The sequence below is a fragment of the Morone saxatilis genome, unplaced genomic scaffold (assembly GCF_004916995.1).
Source record: "Morone saxatilis isolate NCDOM2014 unplaced genomic scaffold, NCSU_SB_2.0 Contig23, whole genome shotgun sequence".
Classification (NCBI taxonomy): domain Eukaryota; kingdom Metazoa; phylum Chordata; class Actinopteri; family Moronidae; genus Morone; species Morone saxatilis.
In genome coordinates this window covers 18,119,302-18,144,027 of record NW_023339796.1, presented here as the reverse complement: position 1 = coordinate 18,144,027, position 24,726 = coordinate 18,119,302, and the positions used below count along the sequence as shown (strand labels likewise).

The 24,726-nt window shown below is 41.3% G+C and overlaps 1 protein-coding gene across 1 annotated transcript in view; it reads right to left on the bottom strand.

The window, feature by feature from the left end:
• Positions 1 to 11: 11 nt before the first annotated feature.
• Positions 12 to 24,726, bottom strand: part of LOC118334552 — a 33,732-nt gene continuing 9,017 nt past the window's right edge. Inside the window, exons 3-24 of the mRNA XM_035670478.1 lie at positions 23,761 to 23,859; positions 21,683 to 21,814; positions 20,305 to 20,424; positions 19,813 to 19,851; positions 17,321 to 17,386; positions 15,697 to 15,756; positions 13,679 to 13,726; positions 13,327 to 13,435; positions 11,603 to 12,250; positions 10,000 to 10,130; positions 9,452 to 9,536; positions 6,031 to 6,121; positions 5,547 to 5,688; positions 4,257 to 4,404; positions 3,395 to 3,536; positions 3,145 to 3,277; positions 2,319 to 2,516; positions 1,941 to 2,181; positions 1,534 to 1,662; positions 1,267 to 1,430; positions 626 to 779; positions 12 to 310 (exon numbers count right to left, since the gene is read on the bottom strand). Of these exons, the coding sequence (XP_035526371.1) occupies positions 57 to 310; positions 626 to 779; positions 1,267 to 1,430; positions 1,534 to 1,662; positions 1,941 to 2,181; positions 2,319 to 2,516; positions 3,145 to 3,277; positions 3,395 to 3,536; positions 4,257 to 4,404; positions 5,547 to 5,688; positions 6,031 to 6,121; positions 9,452 to 9,536; positions 10,000 to 10,130; positions 11,603 to 12,250; positions 13,327 to 13,435; positions 13,679 to 13,726; positions 15,697 to 15,756; positions 17,321 to 17,386; positions 19,813 to 19,851; positions 20,305 to 20,424; positions 21,683 to 21,814; positions 23,761 to 23,859 (3,333 nt within the window). The 3' untranslated portion in view covers positions 12 to 56. The remainder of the gene's footprint in view (positions 311 to 625; positions 780 to 1,266; positions 1,431 to 1,533; positions 1,663 to 1,940; positions 2,182 to 2,318; positions 2,517 to 3,144; positions 3,278 to 3,394; positions 3,537 to 4,256; positions 4,405 to 5,546; positions 5,689 to 6,030; positions 6,122 to 9,451; positions 9,537 to 9,999; positions 10,131 to 11,602; positions 12,251 to 13,326; positions 13,436 to 13,678; positions 13,727 to 15,696; positions 15,757 to 17,320; positions 17,387 to 19,812; positions 19,852 to 20,304; positions 20,425 to 21,682; positions 21,815 to 23,760; positions 23,860 to 24,726) is intronic.

Here is a 24,726-nt window from a genome sequence, read left to right as displayed (position 1 = left end):
ACTATTTTCAAGAAAGCTTTTATTAATCTTTATGTCAAAGTTGACATTTGACAGTTTTAAGAGCATTCAGTAGACTCTTGCTGCAGTCCTCTGCACGCCATGCCTCCATTGCTGGGCGCTGGGTTGTTACACTGTCGACTCCTCGTCATCGTTCTTCCACTGCAGGATGACCATGCACCCCAGCAGCTCCAGCTGCCGTCAATGGCTATATCTGTCACAAAAGACCATATCACATCTCCTTTTCGCCTTTGAGTAATCTCACAGCCTCGTCCAGTGTAGCCAACAGGACACACACAGTCACACCTGGTGCCTATTAAGGAAGATGGACATCAACAAACATCATTACCATCACTGCAATCATCCTCAGAGTCACTTTCTTATTATGTTGTGCCTGAGATGTTAGTGTTACTGACTTTCTTGGTCATCTGTTAAGGGTGATAAAGGTCACTTAATGTTCCTTGAAGTAAAACTAAACCATAAGCTTTGGCTTAAACTATGGATGAAAACAAAACAGAGCTTAAGCAAGAATGTCAGGATAATGTAATGGGTTTTCAGTCAGTAACTGATGGAAGTGGATCCATTCAAATTTGTCATAAACACCAAACAACAGTATCATCTGAGGTACCTCTCAAAACAGCCACTCCGTTGTTGTGGCAGGGAGCACATCGACATGAACTAGCCTCTGCTAGGTACTCTGACAGGGCTCTCTTCAGGTTTCTTTTCAGGGTGGCGTCTTGGGAGAAGTCTCTGGAAGTAACCAGCTCATACAGTGGCCGTGTCTAATGAGAAACAAATGTTTATTAAACTATTAAACCAGGATCCTTTTACTGTTTAAATTCTCTTAAATTGAGCTTTTTTTAGATAAAGCCAACTGGAATGCCCCACAGATTCTGACACTTGACCGTGTTGGAGCAGGGCAGCCTATTTGTATTTGGCACAGTTGTTATTTGGCATCTTTTGCTGTCTGTTCTCCAACTTCCTATTGATCAGCCAAGCTGTACTTTGCCTCTCTGTATTTGTGCCAATCCTGGTATCACCACTGATCCACTCTTTTGTAAATATTTTGCATCAATTAGTCTGGTGAAACTCCCTTTAGACAGCTTTATTATAGCTGCAAACTGAGATGGTGAAATATAAAGGAAGAACAAAAAGAAGTGTCAATTGTGTTAATGTGGGGATACAGGAAACACATAGATACGAAATAGACAAGGTAAGTGAGAAAAAGGAAGCAAAACATTAGATTAAGTGAATGACAGAGAAACTCACTGTTGTGCGAATGAAGTCCGGGTTGAAACGCACTGCGCTGCCCCATAGCCCCATCAGCTGTGGGGTGGGAAGCTTTTTAGCCACCAAAGCACTGATGGATTCACTGCTTCCACCCCTTACAACAGAAACAAAGTCTTCCACCGAGCTGCCTTGCACTGTGTCCTCTGAAGAGAGACAGATGGACTTCAGAGTTTCAACATCAGCTCATGTGTTTGATGTAGAACAAGGGACGTTCTGCGGGACATCTGATAAAATAATCAACCTCACCTCCCATCTCATTCAGCAGGCCTCCGCAGTTTCCAGCCTCAACCCCCACCGACACATCGACACCCTCTATGTTGACCCCAAGCTTAAGGCCTACCTGCGTACATCGCTTGTAGTCGTCCAAAGAATAATCTACAACAACAAAATTATGTCAGGTGGTGGTCACTGCCTATCAAACATTGAACACAGCGTTAGTACAGGCCAAATATAACATTCTGCATTTGGAAATAAAGTTTTCTTTAGATATAAAATTGGACCATGACAAGATATATATGATGTCACTGCCCTTTCCAAACCCCAGTATCTGTTGATGATAATTATTTTTATGCATACTCGCAACTGAGAAACAAAACCAAACATAATTTGAGTCCCCCCATGAGTCCTGTATGGGAGCCACTAATATCTATTACCTGATTTCTCGAGCTTCTCCTTGTTCAGGATGATGGTGTGCTCGTAGTCTCCTCCGAGGGCAGCCTCTGTGATGTAGTGGGTGCCGTAGTCTCTGTAGATCTGTCTGTATTCCCCATAAACATAGGACTGTGGCAAGGATCGCAGGCGCTGGAGGAACTCAGGGTGAAGCACCAAATCATCTGACTTCAACATGTACTGGGCCAACTCCAGTTCTGCTTTGGCCCTTACAAAGCTGCTAGACTGAAGAGGGAATCAGCGGGGGGATACTTTTAATTTGTATGAATCTTAAATCCATGAAGTTAGGGTGTTTTTTTTTTTTTTTAGGATTCAGTAAGTTGTGCAGAACCCAGGAGAAAATTAAATAAACAATATCTCACCTTGCCAGAGGCACGGCGAATCTTCTTAACTGACTTGGTATATTTGTCATCATTGTAGTTGAAGCCAAACTGAAATGCGCCTGGAATGGAAAAGCCAATAGAAACCTTGGTTTGGGTGGAGCGCTCACTCATGGTGTAGTCCATGTAGTCAGAGTATGAATCAAAGGACTGCATGCTGAAATCGTATGAGCCTCTTGTCTGTAAATGCACAGGAATAACAGATGCAGGAATGGGATGGAAGATAAGACAGAACAGGTTCAAAATGAATCCTGGCTGATACACCATACACAAAGAAAAACCTCTCTGGTGGTGAAGGAACCAGAACCAGTGGAGCAGTACCAAATCGATATAGTTGCAAAGTGGTTAGTATTTTTAAGTAAGTGAGATAATGTTATTTAGAGACTTGTTTAGAGTGTGGATTGGATTATCTACTCCATGCAAGGTTGTTTGACTAAATTCAATTAAATGTCAATTGCTTTGTCTTTTGGCAGCTTAATTTGCTCTTTTTGGAGTTATTTTTAGCCAGATACATGGGAAATATTCACTACAGGACCTCCAGTATGCTTTGAAATAGATATTTGTTAGCATTTTTCCCAATCTGTCACATTCCATTGAATACAATATGCCTCAGATGATAGCTGTCCATCAGTCAATGTAAATATTGTTCTTATTAATGGCTTAAAACTGACTAACTGATTATTAACCATCACTAAAGTTACAACTTATTAACCTATTGTAAAGGGTGAAATATTAGAGAGCAGTACAGAAAAAACAAATTTGGTATCATTACTCATTATACTAAAGTGTGATTGCTGGCCGGTTTCACCTGAAAAGTGTACTGTTGCAAATTGTAAGGCTTCCTGAATCTGACATTCTGGACGTAGTGTGGCAAGCAGCTGCCGGCATAGTATCTATTATCAAGCACCACTCCCTCCAGGTTACTGTTCAAGATGTTGATTCTGCAGGATAGACAGCAACAGCATTAATGGTGAACAGATTGATTTGGGGACAGCGACATCTTTAGTCATTGTAAGTATCTGGGACTCACATTGCAGACTAATGGGAACGTGACTCACCCTTTGGCAAGGTTTTCAATTCCCCAATACTCTTCAACCTCCTCCCTGCAGGGCTTGGAAACCCTCCTACAGCCGAGTTCATCTGACATGTCCCCACAGTCGTCCTCCCCACTACACCGCAGAGTTCTGGGAATACAGCGGCCTGAAGAAGAGGGAAGACGTTGGATGGCGTTTAGTAATGCTTGATTTCAAAATGAATAGTTTGACATTTAGGAAAAAACGTATTTGCTCTCTTGCTGAAAGTTAGATTAGAAGATCGATACCACCTCTACATCCTAAAGTAGCTAGCCAATTAGCTTAGCTTAGCGTAAAGACTGAAGGCAGGGAAACTGCTAGGTTCTGTTGAAATGTAAAGAGGGAGTCATGGCGCTAGGCCAAGAAGTTGTCTGGTTTAAACCCCTTTAAAACCAAAACTTTACAGACAGATTAAACAAACAAGGTCGGTTAATTAGAAATAACCAGTTGTGATTGGGTTGGTTATATAACAGACTATTTATTGTCTGGGTGCAGTGCCCTTCAGAGATGTTGTTAATCCGATTTTTTACTTTTGGACAGAACCAGGAACTGTTTCTGTCTGTTACAGTCTTTATGCTAAGCTAAGCTAAACAGCTGCTGGTTCATATTTAGTGTACTGACATGAGAGGAACTCTTTGCAACAAAAGTGAATAAGCATATTTCCCAAAGTATTCCTTTAAGAACAACCCTCTAAAAAAATGCAAACTAGTGTAAAATCTCCTGGGATGAAGCGATGACTCACTCACATGAGACAGTGTTACTACTATGTGGTTGTATAACAAAAGACTTAATAATGTTATATGATTTTCCAGAATGCAGAGCATATCGGGATGGGTGTAGGGGATACCTGTTAGGGGGCAGAGGAATCCCTCACACAAAGGAACATTGTCACAAGTGTAGCGGGCTGGAACAGTGCAGGCCTCCTCCTCCCTGCCTTGAAAATTGCATGGCTTCCCTCCAAACTGAGACGGCTGGACCAGTTTGGCATGGCGATACTGGATAGTTGAGGCAGACAGACACATAAATGGTCAGAGAAATACAGAGGAAGGTTTGCCACTACCCAATAAAGGTGGTTGAAGAGCTTGGAAACTGCCCCGGGGAACTATAACAGTCGTAATCCCATTAGAGGACTGTTTTCACTTTGTCATGTCAAGGTTATTAATCCCCCTTCTTTGTAAAGTGGATGAGATAGAGCACTGAAGTACATCAGCTGAGACCTTTGCCAGCAGTGTTACTCTGTACCTCACAGAAAAACAACCCACAAGGGTCAAAACACCTCAGACTGCAGAATTTTAGTAATCTCTCAATCCTAACACATAGGAAGTATTTATTTATCCAAATCTATTCTTATTTACATAGACAAATCTAGTAGTTTAGTGTGGTAATGGCCATATATTTTGTTCTGTGCCGTGCATAAAACCAGTGTTTTTTTGTATATTAGATTTATTTGCTTGATTCTTAAATTGAAGTTAACAGTTTTCAGTTAATGGAAAAGTTTGACATTTATTGTGTTTATTGCAGAGAGTTACATGAGAAGATTAATGACACTCTTATTTGGTAAAGCTATGGTACGGCTATGGTAGGTACAAAATCACCACCACTATTTCTTAGTCTGGACCAGTTGCTAGGCGACCAGCAGATACTCCAAGTTACTCTACCAAGAAATAGTCCGGCACATAACCCCAAAAAAACTGCGTTTTCTCGTTTTTACACGTCGGTTCTTGTAAGGATCAAACAAAGAAGAATAGATACAACATCAAATCATGTTTATGCAGACTGTTATAATGAGATACTGACCTAGCTGATATTCTCATGCTGCCAGAGCTTCCAAGCATCCTCCTTATGTAGTATATTTGGTATTATTAATTTAACTAAGAACCAAAGTTCATGCATTGGTTGAGGGCGGAGCTTAACCTTTTCTTCCAAATCTAACTGTATCACCATTTGCTATGAATTCCTTGTCATAAGTGTTTCTGAACATCAGCCAAAATATATTAGCTATGGGAGATTTATTCCTTTGTAATAACAGATTATCAGGTAAACAATGGGGCGTCATGATGGGCCAACAAACACATGCCATGTATTGTTGCTGTTATATCCCCCAGGCGCCTCACCTGTCTGGTATTATCATACTTACTCTTTTTTTCTGACAGATGTCACAGCGTGACCATGAGCTCCAGTCTGATAAAACACAGTCCACTGGTTGAACTACTACCTGACTGCCCACTGACCGAACTTCACGAACACTAGGCTCTTCATTGTTGGCTGTTGTGACCTGACTGTGACATGTAGATGAAAATCAGATGAAATTTAAATGGACATTAACAGACTTTTATTATCACTTTGAAAGCAATCAAGGTCTTTTAGTTTCTCTGGAGTATCTTTCTGTAGAATTGGCCACTGATAGGATAGATCTTGATCAGAGAAAACATTTAGTGCAGATTTCAAAGTGAAATAAAGTACTTTTAATCTGACATTGGAAACTCTGTTTTAGCATTGTTACGAATTAGCATGTATCTGACAGCAAGACGTTTACATTAGTTAACCTCAATGGGAGTAAAGCTTAACCAGAACATTTAAAAAAAGGAATCTATTACCAAACATACAAATAAAACTCTTACCTTAGAAGCACCAAGCTCAAAGTAACATGGAGTAGACAGCACTGCAAATTGAGTGCACTCATCCGCATCACCACAGAAATCATGGTTGTGTGTTATGACAGACTGTGAACAAGAAGACAGCAGTGTAGAGCTTTCTATGTAAACACTCACTGATCAATACTGGCCTGGATATAAACTCACTGCTGCCATTAGACTCAGATGTGGAGCTGAATACACAATACTGCAGGTCTCAGACACACAAAACTATGTGTTATAGTTTTAGGTCTTGTCTTAGTGTGTATTTAACACAGGTATGACAAAGATGTCACATCTATAAAGAAACGGCAAACCGTCTTTTCAGTTACTATAAACTTTATTATATAACCTGTATACATAGTGCTGTAATGAATCTGAAATGGCTAGAAAACATACTTTAGATGACAGTGGTGGAAAATGAAGGCTTTGTAATGAAGTAAATTCCTGTGTGGTCAGATCATTTGAGTCATGTCTGTGTACTTTGTTCACCTTCACTGATGTTGGATTTTACAGAATTACACAATCCCATGACCCAGACACTTACTGAATACTGTAAACTGCTTTGACGACAACATGTTTTTTGTTTGCGCAAATGAAGCAGAATACATTTGAATTTATTCAATGACCAGCACGGTAACACGTGAGTTGACTGACGATGATCTGTTGGTAGTTCCACAAAATGAGATTTCCCCTCCAAACTTCTCGGAAGGTTTCATCAATATACGGTAACTGTTCAAGGCTCAGAGAGGTCAAATGATATAGTATTTCACAACAGAAGCAAATATTAAAACAGTCCAAAAAGCTTATGCAAATATATTTAGCAGAACCAGGTCTCTCTTGAAAATCAAACCCAGTGTATCAGTGAGATTACCTGTCTAAATGACCGAATAAAACGTTGTTTCTTTTTCTTTTTAATCATCTTGTGACCCCACACAGATTTATCTTGTGTCAATTCGGAGATGGTAAACACTAAACTAACTAGTTATTTCTAGCTCCACTTAGACAAGCTAAATAATGCTTATATACTGATGCATCAGTACTAAAAATCGAATAATGTAATAATTATATATCAGTAACAGTATGAGTACTGTTACCCTATCACTTTTGACATCACATTTTGCTTTAAATACTTGCACAGTACAATTCTGAATGACACTCTTCTATCATGTGATTAAGAAATGTTTAAGTAATGTAGTCACATGACAATGATTGACTGCATAGAGGATTTCTGAAGTATATGTGTGAGGAGAGCAACCTCTGTTGGCTGCTTTAATGCTCTTTACAGTTGATCATTAGAAAGACGGTATCAGGGTAAAGAAAGACAAAAACCAAGCGAAAAGTGGGAATCACATGATATTTTATTTGTGACTGAACAGTGGCATGGGTACAGTGTATGGGGAAGTCATAGACGTACAAAAGTCCTTTTTTTCTCTTTTTCATGACAATTCTTAATTCCATAAATAAAATTTACAAAATATTTTGGACTATTTCTCATTTTTCTTACACGAGCAGGGATACAGTTACCATTTGTTATTGTAAGTCTAGCAGTTAATAGTGATATCTCTATTGTTCGTATTATATAACGTTGCCTTTGTTTTTGACCATTTCCATTCAGTGGAGCAGACCTACAATATGCCCAAGTGCTTTGTTACAACAATGACCTGTATACAAATGACCTGACAAGAAGAACAGTGACTGGACAACAAAAATAAACCTGATAAGGCATAGAAATGCACTCTACTGTCTCTGGGCTTGTGGTTATTAAGCACATCAGTATGGGTTTATTCTGCTTATTTATTCAAGAAACCAAACAGAGATATGATTCTAAGAGGCAAGTTGTAAACAATGCGACCTCAGCTGGAAATGTAGAATATCTAAAAACAAAGAGATGCAGAAAAATCTGCCTCCTATTTGCTAAAAAAAGTACTTATGTAGTAGGATTTTTGTCCCCACCATTGCGTTCATCTGCCGAGCTCAAAATAAGTGAGACGTGTACAGCAGGCTTTATTTTGAATGACCATGTAACACAGATTCACAGTTCATATCTCACCAACCAAACAGAAACATAGACATTTTTCAGAAATAAAAAATAAATGGCAGCAAAAAGCGAAACAAACATCCAGACGTCAAAAATGGAGGTGCTGGTAGGGCATTGCTTGAGAGAAACACAGGTAGTTGGCATCCAAAGAGGCAGAGAGCTATCTTATGGCACAGAGGCTCAGGTATGGGGGACTGGGAAGATTCTTATTTACAAAATAGATGTTTGGCAAATTTTGATTTCGACATTGATGCCTCAAAGTCATTCTGATATCTCTAATGACTCAGCGTCATCAACACAGAATTCACAGCTTATAAAATAAGAAAAAGATATCTCATTTTTTTTCATTTGTTTCAGATCTAGAAGGAAGCTGCAGAGATCAGTTTTTGCTCACAGCTGAGTCCGCTGAATCCACATCAAGTCTGTTCATGCAAATGTACGAATCGGTGGAGCAACACTATGAGAACATTTGGCAAATCCATCTGCTGTGTACAGTCTTTGCTGGTGGCAGTTGACAAACTGAAAGTCAACCACGTACAGTAGGACGCTGCTCCTCTTGAAAGGTTCCAAAAAATAATTTGCATCATCAGTGTCACCATGGCCGTGTAACGTATCCTCGCAGATATAAACTCATTAATCCGTCACAGGAGGCTGCTATCGCCTCCTGTTGTAGGTTTCGGTTCAAAGATCAAAGGTCACTTCCTGGTTGAAAGGTCTTTTGATTGGATGATAAAGCCAAAGTCTGGTTGTCATGCTGAGGAGTACAGTACAGTATGTGGCCTCTGAAGGAAAGCAGATCCTAGGACATCCAGCTCATTACAGAACTGCCAAAATATCTTTTCAAGGTTGAAAAAACAGAACTAATCTGTGTAATCCAGCTGTGAGAGACGCTGCTGATCACAGTCCCTCATCTCTCTTTCTCATGAGCTTCCGTCTTGGCCTTGAGAGCTTCCGTCCCCTAAGAGACAAACAGACACAAATGACCATATCGTGAAGCTGTATGTGTGCGGTTACAACTCTGACCACCAGGTGGCAACATTGTGCCTTCCTTATCTTTCATTTGGGTGACGCAGAGAAGCATAATGACAGAAAGATTGAACTAAACCAAGGCTCTTCTCCAACTGGCAGCGAACCACTCATCCACAAGGAAAAGGGAGACACACTGACAAATGAAAATATAAAGCAAATAAAGAAACAGAGCAGGGTTATGAACAATGAGAGGGGGGAGTAGTTAGACACAGGAGATGAAAAGAGCAGGAGGGAAAATATATGAAATGCCCTAGTTTAAAGGCAGCTGATAGATAACACAGGCAAATAAGAGAGGAAGGGGACCATGAGATACCCACTCAGTGTCTGTTGTTGTCTAGCTGTCTTCCTGTGGACAGGTCTGATCCTGCGGTGGATCAGGAGCTTCACTGGGCACCGGAGAAATCGACCTTGCAACAACACAGCCCTGAGAGAGAGAAGAAAAGGCTGTAAAATGTATATATTTGCAGGCAAAATCAACTATTCTCCAGCGTGTGAGGACTTGCAAAAAGTGCATCTCTTTTTTTCTCACATTTTCCAGAAAAACACGAGCCAAACATTTAGGAAAATGAGCTATAAAAACAGCTATAATTACCTTATAATTACTAAAAATAATGTTACCTTATTATATATGATCTAATCAAGACACTTAAATCATTTTTGACCTTTTGTGTTTAATTGACTTGACATTTTTCTGAAAAAAGGGTAAAATCAATTCCATTTGGCCGTATTAATCACATGACATTCCACCCTGTGTGATTACATGCGATTTACTGGAGAACTGATCATCCATATGACAATAATAGATTACAGCATCATGTCAGTCAGTTGTGAAATCAAATCCACAAATCTTATTGACTGGGATGTGACCCAGGGGTCATGGTGCTTACCGTTTGTTCCTCCTCCTTAGCGTTGCTGGAGTTGCCCTCTGGGTCTACCGGGGAGTGATTTGTTGGGGGGTCACTGGCCTGGGAAGGGGGGCAGTCTGAAGACGAGCTCTGCTGAGGGGCTGGAGTAGATGCTGGGAAGAGAGAGAAATTCCACTTTGTTTTACACCATTATCTAAAATAAGTATAAATGATACTTGAACATCAAGCTAGTAACATGCATAACCTATACTGAGAAGTAGTGGATTCAAATGTAGATTATGACCTTTTATATATACTGTCAAAGCCTTTACTCCATGTCATCCCCTCACCTTTCTTTTCTATTATACCTGACATTCTGCATTCTGCATACTATCAAATGTCCTTAAACCTTATATTCCATCCCGTGCACTCCACTCTCAGAATACAGCGCTCTCATTTGGCCTAAAAACAGGTCAGCTGCCTGCGGGACCTTTTTCTGTTGTCCTACCTTCGTCTGGAATAACTTCAATGCTGTCGTCTGACTCCTTAAAATACAAACCTAAAACTCATCTTTTGGCTTTAACTTTCAGTTTGTTGCTTATTCTTTGATTACTTCAGCCCCTCCACCCGATACCATTAACCTTTTGGTGGGTCACTCTCAGACTCAATGAATCTATTAAGCCTTACAGTCCATGTTTGTCCTGCCAACAAGAATACTGTTAACTGGGGCACCCTATAGCTCGCCTGGTTGAGCTGGCTCGATGTGCCAAGGCTGGGTCCTCGCTGCAGTGGCCATGGGATTGAATCTGGCCTGTGGCCCTTTGCTGCGTGTCATTCCCTATCTCGCTCCCCACCTTTCCTGTCAATCTTCAGCTGTCCTATCCAATAAAAGGCAAAAGGCCCCCAAAAAATATATAGGGAAAAAAAAAGAATACTGTTAACTCTCTGAAAACTGTCTAACCCTTTGTTTGTTTGTTGGTCACCAAGCACAGCTGTGTGCCTCTCTCTCTCTCTTCTTCTTGTCCTCCTTTTTCACTCAGGCTTCTCTGACTGACCATAAGCCGTCCTGGGACCTCTCTCTCTCCCCTGGCAGTTGGTGCCTAATTCCAGATGTTTTGGATCTGGATCTTTGTCCCCCTTTGTCTCCCCTGTGTGCATGTTCTCCTTGTCTCTCTCCCCCTACGTGTGTTTGTTTATTTTCTGTGTGAATGGTGCGCTTGAGCTTTGCTCGTTTTTGGTCATACACTCTTTTTAATGAGGCACAGTGCTGTAGAATAGTCCATAGCCAGTGCTTGGAGCTATTAAGTGTGAACAAAAGCATGCTATCTTGCTCAAAACGACAATGTTTACCATGTTCACCATTTTAGTTTAGCATTCTAACAGAAGGTCATGCATGTGACATGAACATGAATGTCTTAACTACATTAGTTGTGGAGACATTTTATTCAAAGCCACAAATATCAGAGGAGGATCAAAAGTCAGAAGATCATCCAAGGACATGAATGTCTATACGACCTTTCATAGCAATGGATGTAATAGATGTTTAGATAGTTCAGTATGGACCAAAGTGGTGAATTGACTGACAGACATTGCCATCTTTAGAAAGCTGCAATTGCATAAGAGGACAATAATTAAAAACACTTACGAGATTCAGTAGACGGTGATGTGGATGTACCTGGGCTCAAGGTCATCCTAGAGAGATCAAGGTCACTACAGCTCCCTTCCTCTTCCTGGGTTGCAGAAGCTGAAGGGGGCAGCAGCTGACTGCAGGCCAGAGTGTCCGGTACACTCATGAGGCCTGGGGTCCCACACCTGCTCACCGCTGCTGACGCGATGCCAGGTCCCACACCTGCTGCTCCAACTCCTGATGTAGAGGGACCCTCGCCTGCATCTGAGTCCATGCCAAGGCCTTCCCTCCCAAGGCTCAACTGCCTCTGTAGCAGGGCAGGGTCTGCCGTGTGTTGGGGGCTGGTGATGGCAGAGGATGGGGCTGATAGGTCGCAGGCTTGGGGGCACATGGTAGTAATGGGTACCAGGCCTTGGAGCATGGCAGCTGGTATGGCGTGCCCCCCAACGCCCACGGTCTGTGCCGGCATGTAGGCAGCCATGGCCGCCCACTGCTGCTGAGTGGCAGGGAAAATGTTGGCCTGGCCCCAGATAACCGGCTGACCACCAGGGAGGACCTGAGCCACCTGGAGGGGCCCCTGCACAGGGAAGGCCAGAGTCTGGGCCTGGGCAGGAAACGGCTGCTGCGCCCACTGGGCTGCCTGCACCGGACCCATGGTCATATAACCTGGAGTAGAAACAAAAGGAGAAGGGAGAAGAAGAAAGAAATATAGAAAAAGATTAAAGGACATTAAAGCAGGAAAAGAAAGTGGAGATTATTACTATTATCAAAAAGAATACATTTTGTCTATATAAGTTCAATACATCGATTTTTAAAATTACAGCATGTTCCTCCACTATATTAATATTGCTGTTTCCAAAACATATCATACGATTTAACATTGATTGTCTGCCTTCCAAACAGCCACATGCTTCCACTGATTTTATTACCAAACTTGATAATCATAGATTTATTAAGTGCAACTATATTTCAAAATTATGTCCTAAGGTAGCCTCATCATGTGAGCAAGAGGTTCAATATTTTGACTTCAGCAGAAATAAAGTATGAATCCCAGGTCAAGTCTATCAATTACATGCACACATCATATAATTTATCATATTAACAACACAAAACTGGGTGCAAAAACGCTTAACTCCCTGAAAGCAATCGCTTCTGAAAATATCATTATTGTACTCAATAAATATTTTCTTGCAGAAACTGGCTTTAGATTAATGACTTCTTGTCCTCTTCTTGTGCAATGTATGTGACTATTGCATGGTAATTAATTTGCAAGCTAGGACTGTCTTGAAAGTGCTTCCTTGTGCTGTGTTCCAGGACAGCATCTGAAATTTGAGAGTCAGCTGTCATAAAGCATTTATAAGCTGTTATCATAGGCAGACACATTGATGATGTGAATTAAGCTGTTTTTTGCATTAAAAAGGTCGCTCTTCAGTAGGCTGAATGATGTTGGAATGTTCTTGAATGTTCCTAGAAACCCATAATGTCAGTAGTTTCGTTAAAATATGTAAAACCACCACTGTGGACCTTTAAGAGGCATCACTTTGCAGTATCTCTGTGGGTTACAGCATAATCACGCTGCTGCCCGATGTGTGGTCTTTATAAAAACTGAGATAAATCCTGCCAAATTCTGGCAAGGCTTTTCACAAAATTACATATCAAAGAAAGACATCCCCACCAGCAGTTAATTCCCTTTTATGTATTGTATTGTGGAAAAGATGTAACATTTCAGTCAGGGTAGCTACCTGACGGCACGGAGGTGGGGCTGAAGGGGGCATACATCTCAGCAGGATTGTGTTGCTGCTGGCGGCTGCTCCTGCTAGGGTCCAGTGTGTTGGCAGGTGATGGGGGCATCTGGGAGGCAAAGCACACACACACACACAGATGTCAGCACTATCAAAGTCACCTAAAAGTCACTGTGCTGCACATTTATCTTTAATCTGCAGTACTGCTGGATATTCAGGTTATTTAGATCTCTGTGACTGTCCTAATGAAACCACCTAAGATTACAGATAAAATATTAATGTTATTTCTCCATGCAATTCTTAAAAAACTTTACACAAAGTTAATCAGGACTAGGTTTTGTGTGGTACTCACAGAGGGAGGAGTGGACATGTCGCCGAAAAGATCAAAGTGGTTGATATTCTGCGAGTCGGACCAAGGGATAAGGGAGAGAGAGACAAAGTCCAGTGATACATCACGACAATGAGATTTGCACAGTCATGAAACCTTGAATTCATCTCCAGATAGGGTATGGTGGTTGCATGGGTGGGTAGGTGTGGGGAGTGAAATCTATTCACAAAGGCAGTTTGAGCTGTGGATGGCAAGAAACAACTATCCTCTCATTTCATTATCAGAAAATGGATCTAAAATGAATCTTTCATGGCTCGCTATAATTGAGTGGGTAAAAGGCTATTCAGTCCTATAAAACTGGCTCTGATTAGATATTCTTATGTCTGCCAATCAAGAGGGGCCCCCGTGAGAGTCCGGGCCGCTTTATCATGCTGATTCTACTCTGTGAGCAGACACATACACAGAGGACTGTATTTATTTCATGGAATGAATGAAAGAAGAAGCTCCTGGAACCACCCAACCGACCAATTGAGACCACCTCACCCTATAGGCAGACGTGACCCCTGAACTAGTCCCCTCTGTCCTCCACTTGCACTACTTAAAGGAGAGGGGATGTGGCTCTAGAAGAGACTATGGAATGGCTAAGTTGCATGAAATGTCTCTGGGGCCATGCACAAGCAGACAATGAGTCACCATAAAAGCACAAAAGCACACAGAACACAGGATATTCATGCTATAAATAAACAGATACACAAACAAACAAACACATATTCAAACAAAAGAAAGAAAAGGGAGGAATCACAGCAATCAGTGTTGCTGCTAACAGGGTGTTTATGTCCTCCTTGAATAAGCCGGGACATAGCGGATCGCACAGTTTGCACGGCACTTTGGGACCATTGAGGGGGCACAGAATGAGTCAGAATTTGGAAAAAGGTAAACATTGTACACAGTGGTCTCTCCCTGCAGGCACTGACACACATCAGGGGAGCTCGAGGCTCTCAAAAAGCTCCAACTGAATGAACAGACAAGCAGTAACACTTAGAGATATGGAAGCGCTGCTACTTATACTGGCATGGGCTGTTTGGGTGAGATAGCAAGGGGGCTGGGACAGTTTATCTGTTTGATATGCTGAGCAACAAGCACACAAACAGCAAAGAGCAGAGATGCACTTTGCTAGGGCTGTTTTCAAAAGTCGCGTGGAAATTCTCTCTGGGTGAATGTTTGGCGAAATAGGCTTGAATGAATGTTTTTATAAGCGATTTGAGAGATGTAATAGTGTGGTCACTGCATGGTGGTGAAGAACTCATAAAATCTACCAGGATGAGATGAAATATATTTTCAGTTTGATGGAAAGGGAGGAGGAAATCAAAAAGTGCTTTATGTTTTCTGATTAAATAAATTCACTGCAGAAAAAAAAAATTATATGTCATATATTCTATGAGTGGTTGGTGACCTTGATTGTATGTAGCCGTGACTACACTGCATGCAGCTCAACCCAACACCCACCCCACCAACAAACCTCTCGTCCTCATCCTCTGAGGAATCCTCAGCCACCCGTTTATTCATCTAGTCAGTCCAATGTACCAGTCAGACGGGACCAGCAAACAGAATCTGATCAAACTGATTTTGTCTCGACCATCTGGTCCTGACATGAGTCGGATTCTGCACAGGATTGGATTTTGGATACGAAGCCTGCCCCTCTAATGTCCTGTGAAATTGCTGACATGTCTGACTTTGGTTGACCAATCAATTAGACTTATCTTTTCAAGCAGGCTAGGCATGACCAATGTAGCTTTGTTTCATCATCATCACAGAAAGCGGATGCAGACACAGAGCCTGTCTGACTCGTCGTTGGCTTGGGAAATGTGTTTTAGAGCCTGTCGGCTGTAATGCATAACTAAAACTATTAAATACAGTAGAGCAAAATATTACAAATGAACACTGTCAGAGGGGGCTTAAAGCACTTCCTGTAAGAGGATGTTAAAGAGAGGTTTGCAAGTAGAAGAGTAAAGAAACAAATAATAAAAAATAAAAACACCTACAGTCATGAAATGGCGTTTTGGGACATCATAGATCCCTTCCTTCTGCTGACTGGTTGGGACCTGCATTGGATTGGAGGTCGATTCAAACGTAAGTAACAGAGCAACACCTTTTTTTTATGTTTAGGCTGGGTTATTAAGGAACAGGAGCTTACAAGAACTGAAACATATCTATTGAAAAAGAAAAGGCTTACTACATCAATTTTGATTCAGTCCATATTTTTAGACCTAATTTTATCTTTTAGAGCAATAGGATTATGCAAATTCTACAGCTGTTTTGTTGAATCAATCCTACTTAAATCAATATTGATTGCAAACAATGCTTGAGGATGGTGCATGCTGGTTCTGTAAGTATTAAGAAAGGCTATTGTTATTCTGCAATAGTATGTCTCAACTGGTTCATCTGACAAAACGAAAAAGCCTCAGCTCTCGTCTCTTTTGTATACTTCCCTCACATTTATTCGAACTATATGTTGCTCTTAACCTCGCCGCCTTTCTCTCCTATCACTCCCTCGACTGGTTAACTTTCCGTTACGTTTTCCCCAAGTCTATTGATCTTGTTTCATTCTGAGATCAAATGGCATGGCAAGTGATTAATCTCTCTCTGCATCTTTCATCTTCAGAGGAACGCAAGATACAGAGAGGCAAAAAGAGGAGGAGGAGGAGGAGAGGGAGAAAAGGGGAGGGAGGGGGATAGGATTAAACCATACGACAGGTCCCTGGAGTCCTCCTTCAAATGGTCTAAGCCAAAAGGTCAAAGTGTTGGATATATAAAAGGAATCTGGCATAGCCTACAGGCTTTGGGTGAACTATCCAGACAAAACAGCTGACCTTGACTCTTCTGCAGATGTTTTTTATGCTATATGAGGCATCATTTTACACATAAAGCTGCTGCCTTTTTCATTTGTAGCATTTTAAAAGTTATCATTCTTAAGATTTTCATGAAATCGATTGGTTGTCATTTTTTCAGCAATAGCTATTAAATGTATTTACATTCCCTAACTACCTCTCTATATATTAATTTCCATTGGTAGTGGCGGAGTCTGCCATTCCCATGCTAGATTCAATTCTTACTGCCGCTTCAACTGGCAAAACAAAGGTGACTTTTAATGGGAAGAAGCCACAGGAAATGAAAAATATTTGTCATCCTGGTTAGACCAGTAGTAGATATGCATCTTCAAACCAACTTCACTGTGTCCCACTGGTGCGTGGAAAACTACTCACAGTTGCAACTATTGACTGACTTTATTAAAACATGTTTGTTGCACTGTAAACAGATAAACCAGTTGCTCTTGTGCTTTATTTCTGACAGAGTAGCTGCTCAAATGTTTGCTGTGTTCAACCAAACTTGGAAACCAAACAAAACTTACGGATTATAACTTAAACATGAACTGAAACCTAGATTGATTGCACAGCTTCATTTGGTTCTTCCCTCAGTGGGTTTTCTTTAGCCACATTAAAACAGAAACCTTAGTTTGATCTACTTCTAAAGCTCCTTTCTCCAAAAAACAATCTGCACTTCTTCAAGAAAGTTGCCATAAGGTCATATTGTTAGTACTGTTACTATCATCATCTATCACAGGGTATGAAGAGGGGGAAAAAAAGGGGGCAATGCTTGTCTTTGTACCTGATAAACGCTCTCCTCTGACTGGGGGCCACGGAGGGGTTCGTGTCCAGCCTCAAACACTATGTACTATAGAACAGAAGTAGTGGGCAAGGTGTAGAAGTGCAGAGAATAATGAGATGGGAAGAAGAGAGAAAGGTTGGGATATAAAATAGAGAGATACAGCGAGGGAGTGATACATGACGAGAATAAATGAAAGCACAGGGGAGCGAGGATGGCGTCGAGTAGGGAGTGAAATGATATCAGGTATATGAAGGGTGTAAAAAAATGGGGCATGGGAAAGAGGAATGGAGGAGATGAAGAGAGAAAGAAAAAAGAGTGAGGTGGGAAGAGGAAAGAGCACAAGTATAATAGGTCAGGCAGTAGTTCAAGGCAATGTGGAGGTCCTAGCTAGAAGTCTCCCTTCAACATCAGCAATGTGAGGCTCCACTTCTCTGAGAGAACAGAGACCCAGAGGTCAGAACATTTGCTTGAGATCCATGAGTGAAGTCCCATAATTCCTAAAATTGGTCAGTATCTCCTCTGAAGGTTGACGTTAATAAATGCCTTTGTGTATCTTAAGTTAAAGAAATAGTTTGAAATTTTGGGAAATATGTTTATTCACTTAGAAGATTGATATCTTTCTTATATCTGTGTGGTAAATACGTATCTGGAGCCAACAGCCGGTTAGCTTAGCATTAAGACTGAAAACAGGGAAACAGCTAGCCTTGCTCGGTCCAGTTGTAACAAAACTTGTTTGACAGCTCATCAGTGTTTATTTTCTGAACAAAAACTATGACGGAAAATATTCGTTGACTAACTATTGGCAAAACATGATGAAAACGAGACTAAAACTAAGTAAAGAATACTTAAAAACAAGAACTGACATATGAAATTTAAGTGAGGGAGCGGCAGCAAAACATCTGGGACAAACTACGAAAACATGCAAGCAGCACACCAACATTTAAAAAAAGGTAAGTTAATGTAACATTATCAAATGCTGTGGATGTAACCTTTACACTTTCAGTCTGCTATCTTTTTGTTGCTATCAGAAGGAATGACTAAATTGTAGGATTAATGTTGATAGTCCACCATCTAAATCTTCCCCTGGATGTTTGCTAAAGAAATATCACTAGCATTATCCGACACTTTAGCTTCTCCTCTCAAGTTAAACCCAGACAGTATTTTAGTGAAGTGAAACCAGATTCTGAATGATCCTCCACTCTGCAGTCAAGAAAATAGGTAAGTATATAGGTAGTAGCTGCGGTAATGCAAATGCGAATGCTAATGCTAATGTCAATGCTAATGCTGATGCTGTTGCTGATGCTGAGCAGGAATGAGAGTTAGCCGTTCTGTTTAAACAGCCAGAGTTTGGAAATGACAACTGGATTTACTGAGCAGAGCTAGTCTGTTGTATAACTTCAGAGTAAAGTCACATAGGCACTGTGTGTGAATAAGGAAATGTGCCTTTACAACTAACCTTATGATAACCAAGAACAACACCTGTAACCATGGTAACTGTGCACATCAAAGATGGCGACAGCTGCAGCCTAAAATGCTTTTAAGATATAAAAGATGATTTTACTACAATGTGAAATGAAACCAAAACAAGTAAATAATTAGTAAAACTAATATACATTTTTGTCAGAAGACTAAAATTAAATCAGGTGCCAAACTATACACTGCAGCCTTCCGGCACCTGTCATGCGTCTACTAATTAGAGAACTTTACAGGTGCTGGTAGGTGGACTTTGCTCCCTTTGGACAGAACAAGGCTAGCTGTTTCCCCTTGTTTCCAGTCTTTATGCTAAGCTAACTGGGCAGATGTCTCCAGAGACATATTTACTACACAGACATGAAAGTGGTATTGATCTTCTCAGCAAGAAAGTGTATAATAATAATGTAATAAGTGTATTTTCCAAAATGTCAAAGTACTCCTTTAGGATTCTGGCCACAGTCTGGAGTTTTGTCAACCAACATCAACATAATCGAAAGCTGCAAATGGAATGACTTTATGCAAAACACACTTCAAGAGCAAAGAACAGAGGTGATCTGGGAGGTGGTTGGACGTACCACTGAACATAGCATTCAGAGTAAGAGTTAGTGTTGTCTGTATTCAGTGTGAGCAAACACAGAGAAAAAAAAATCATGTTCAGCCAAATAAATGCACAGGTCAAAAAGGGTGGGGTAACAACCAGTCAGGGGGGCATGTCTTTGGAAGAAATCAGAACATTGACACAGATCAACTTAAAAAATATGGTTTTACAACACTGCACTGGCAAATGGGAGTTGAATGGTTGAACAAAACTGTCCACTAGGATGGTCTACTGTTTACTGGAATGGTGGAATATCATGAATCATTAATTCAAGCAGATCAGTGACTGGAGGAGATATTTAAATTAAGGATTATTTTTTTCTTTTATTCAAAGCTTTATGAGTGAAAACAGCACCAGTGAAGCTAGAAAAGCATCAAGGTCAGCAGTGTTTGTTTCCTGCTCTGTGTGCCTACAGTCCTACCTGGTAAACTGGATCGTCCACTTCGTCCTCCAGGATTGTCTGTGCAGTGGTGGAACAGAAGGCAGATGACACATTTTGTTTTTCATCAGTAAGACAGCTGAATTTACAGTCTCATTAGAAAATAAATGGAAGAAGGACGGAAAACAACTTAGTCTGTCTTTTCCTGCAAGCAAGCATAATTACAGACTGACAGTGTGAAACAGGGATTTGGGGTGTCACAGACACATGTATACACGCATACATTTCCTGTCAAAGATTCCAGTAAAAATATAATGCATCTAAACCAGTTGAATTTTACAATATATTTAGATATTCAACATAGGAATCAATGGTGCAGACAAACACAGTCTGAGATGCACTTCAGAGGGAGCTTGAAAGTGTTAAGATTTTTGTTGTGTGAATGAATTGCTGGCTGAGTTATAACGTGTGATCTCGCCTCCGAATGGGAAATGAAACTGAGAAAAAAGCAGAAATGAGCTCTGAGTGTCCTACCTGGTAGACTGCCTGCTCACACTGTTTGTCCTTCTGGGCTTTCTTCTCCATCTCCTCCCGCTGTTTAATGTCGTAGATGAGTGTGAAGAGGTCGCGCAGGTCAATGATGAGAGGCTCCGCCTGGATGACAGACGTGGGGAGAGAGGGAATAGGATAGGAAGAAGAGGGTGTGGAAAATTAAGGAATGGAATTAAGGAGAGGGAAGTAAAGAAGGAGTGGGAATTGACAAACAAAATGAGACCCAGGTCAGTGAAGAGCAGTGTTCATGTGTAGGCAAGCAGCAGGTGGAGGAGGGTAAAATGGCAAATCCGGAAGATTTGGAAGAAGTAAAGCAAGGCAGTCGGATTTTGTAAACTTTTTGAAAATAATCTGAAGGTTCCTTGAGAATGATCTCAAGGACACACCAGGCTTATAATGCACACTCAACCAGAAATTCAAACAGCAATTAAGTAAATATCTCATTGTTTATTTAGGATCTCTTGAGTCAACTATTGCCTTGTTTTAAATACACCTGACATGAAACTAATGTAGTAGAAACTAGCACTAGAGGTGACCAGTAGCGTCGTGTTAAGATTGTCATTGGTTTGTTTGTTAGTCAGATTACAAAATCTATCACAGTATCCCAAACACCTACAGAACACATCACAGCAATCTTTTTGACTAATTTTCCATTATTCTTGGCCAGTTAAAAACATTGTTTGCCTGTTCCTATTATTCTAGTATTCTACTCTCTACTACTTGGGCTCCTGAGTTGTAGTCTGACACTTGAGCCTTGGACTCAAACTTGATAAAAATGCGAACTTGACTCTCCATTAACTTGACTTGAGACTTGAAAGCAAAAACACTTAATCTTTAATAAAAAATAAGTGTTTTTGACAATGCTTAGCCACACAGCTTAAATATTGAATTGTTAGGCCTCAGCATTGCAGGGACTTTGTCACAGATGATGAGAAGAGGTCTTCTACTTCACTGTAAAGTCCATTCGCAGTGTATGTGCACCTGTGGCATCAAGTTTCTACATCACACTGTAAAAGTTGCATACTGGACCAGGGTTGACTTATAAACTATTTGTGATGTCATGAATCATTTAAAGTCATCATCACTTAAAATCAGATATTTAATGTGAAAGCACAGAGAAACTTTCCACTTTCAGCAGATGAATGTAAAAACTTATGTCAAACACCCCACTGTAGAAAAAGAACATATTTTTGACTTGAGAGAGACTTTAACGGCCAGTCTTTAGAAATCTAAAATCGTTTGCCTCTTGACTTTGACTTTTCTTATGTACTCTTGTGATTTGGTTTGGAACTGCTGTGGAGGACTTGGACTTGCCCTCACTAACTTAAAAACAGCTCTAGCAGAGAGGAAAAGCACTTACTGACTGAGCGGTCTTGATGGCCACAAACCTGTGGTGGCCCTCCTTTCCGCAGACATAGCCAAAGGCCCGGTGGTCCCTGGTGTCCTTGGCGATGTAGCTGATCTCGTGGACTGAGTGGTGATGCAGGAGCACCTACAGCACGTGGCAGAGAAGTTAAGTGTTAGAGGAAAGACCATGTAGGCCATGTGAAATAGGGTCACAATCTACCATGTGTCTTGCTCTTCTTAAAAATGCAACAAACATCTTCATGTTGTTTCATTTTAAAATCGGACTTTTTAAAATAATGTTTTACAAGTACAAGGACTGTCACTGTGTTGGCAGGAAAAAGTAGGTCAAACCTACATTAAACTTCTTTGCGTATTGTTGAGCCAAATGCAACCGACCAGCACAGAGGGAGCCTGAAAGTCTCTGACAGATGAGGGAGAGATTCAAAGCTGTATAAATCTCTATTACACAGAACTTTATATAGAGACTATAGTTACTATAGAACTTGTAATCCAGTAGCATCATTGTTTTGTGCTGTTAGATGCGTTAGAGTAGGTGGCAGACATCCTTTTTTCTTCATCTATGTCCAGCTTTGATATCAGCAGGATTTGACTTCAGCCGAAAATCCCTTTTTTTTTCTAAATCTACTGTTTGGTGTATTGATAACATTTTGGACCATTGGGCAGCACTCAAACACTCTGCAAACATCCCAAACAAGCTCACAAAACATAGACACACACCCATATATACAGAATGAGAGTAAATCAGCTGTCACTCAGGCACACCCACCTGCTGCTCCACTATTAGCAGAGATAAGCTTGGGCACTGGGGAGAAGCTTTCATTTGAACATTAGCCGATATTCAGAGGGGAGCGTCACTAGTAACGCCTCAGATTAATGTAAAATACAAAACTAATATGACTAGTCTACTCGATTCAGCAGAGAATCATGTCAGCTTTACATAAAGTATTTCCATCTAAATGCTTGCTGACGCTGCCTGCACTGGAGTGATCCCCATTTCCACCGTAATAACTCAAGAGGGATATTAAGTGTGGAGTGTTATTTACTGCCAGTAATCAGTAAATAGAATGAAGAGCATTAGGGGCATGATTTCCAAAACAACAAATGAGCTTGTCAAAAGCTGGTGAGCTGGTTGGTGGTGGCGAGAGGCTTAATGTTCTTTTTCATTACAGGCGAAAGACACACCATCACCACCAGTCATATTAAAAAGAGATATTATCAAAGATGGCTGTTTTTTGGGGAATAGACGGTTGGTGGTGGGGTGGGGGTCGGCAGCCACGGGACAATCGCTGTTGCGTAATTATCAGTTTAGCGCTAACGACAGCTGAGGTGGAGCCGTGGTGTAATTAGCATTAGCAGCAATGATCATTAAGGGGTGGAACTGAGTGCTAATTATCGGTTAGCGCTGATGAGCAGAGTGGGCCTATCTAGCCAACACTACGCCCCAGGATGGGGGAGAGCCGAGCCCCTCGATCATCCTGTAATGGAACAGCAGGCCTCTGAGTCCGCCAGGGGGATGAAAGCCAGGGTGGAGGCGGAAACAGCCCGTCTCATAACATCACCATAACATTGCTCACTGCGCTATCATTAGCAGGCAGACAGAGCCTGAGTGATCTTAAGTAGGTCCTGCAGCAAACCCTTAATCTTACTTGGGTATATGTTAAACCAGTTTACTCAGGGTCAAATATGAAATGCAAGACCTGTAATTTATGCTGTCAAGTTAAATTTTTATGAGCTAAAGGGCAAACTGTCCTGTTGAAAGCATGTTTCGGCTTCCTTTTGCATGCTACTCAGAGAAGAACTTGAATTTTTGCATTTGCTGTGATGAAAATGACATATTCTTTCAGCATAACCTTGCGAATAATCTTCCGTCTGTGCAGGTATTGCAGTTGTACTAATATGTCAACCGTGCCAGCCAGGCTTACAAGATGGCGGCCCTGGCAGCCGTTGTGAACTGAACCGTGCGAGTGTCTGCCCTCTGGATGTCCTATACTGTAGGTTCACAGTGCAGCAGCTGGCAGAGGCCTCACAGTGCAGCTCCGCCACGGGCCCGCTCGCTGACATGCTACTCACCCCTGATCTTTCACAGTAAATCTTGATCCCGCCGAAAGAGACGGTCAGGAAGACTCTCTGCTTGTGCTCCCCTTTGGAACGTGCCGAGGAAGCCATTCCCTGCAGGAGATTAAAGACAAACGACATGAGGAGATGAAAGGATATGAGCTCAGCATGAAAGACAGTGAGCCTTCTTCACTTCCGACTCAGGTGAGTGTGACAGTGGGAGATGGGGGGAGAGATTGAGTGGGGAAGATTGGGGGGTAGGGTGACAGGAGTTACATAAGGTGTGATAGGACAGAATTTTCTTTCATGTGCCTTTTCTTGAGGCTTCACTCTCAGAGGAATTCACACATCGCCTTGTGCAGCGAGTCTTATTATTATTGCGGCCTATTTTTTTCCTCTCTCCCTTTTCTTAAAGTAGGTCTACTGCACTTCAACGTGACATACACAAGTGCTAGCTAACAACAATAAGGTGAGATATGCTGACAGAATGGATCGCGCTGCTGACCGACCAGCTCGCTCCGACAACTTCACATAGTGCTGACTGAACAACCAATCCAGCCTTTGAAGTGCGTTTTTCCCATGGATCTCAGCAGCTCCTTCTTACATTCTCAACTCTAATAAAGAAAACAATTAACATTTCCACCGTCTTCCATTTGACGCCACCTGTGTGCTTGACATGTCTTTCATAGAACAAAGCCTGCAAGAGAAAAGAGGAGAGAAGAAGGGAAAAGAGGAAAGGAGATAAGAGGAGAGTGCTGTGCTGAATACGGCCTGACAAAACTGCAGGCCCAGTAACATCAGCTACCCTCCACCTCAGATATTTTCTTCTAAAGCTTAGCTAATATTTAAAACCCAAGCCATTACTGCTCTTGCATTAATCACCATCAAGCTCTGCTTCTGCAGGTAGATGTTAAAGAAAAAAATATCCATCCATCATGACATACATAAATGAATATTCATATGAGAAAAAGAGCTGTGGGA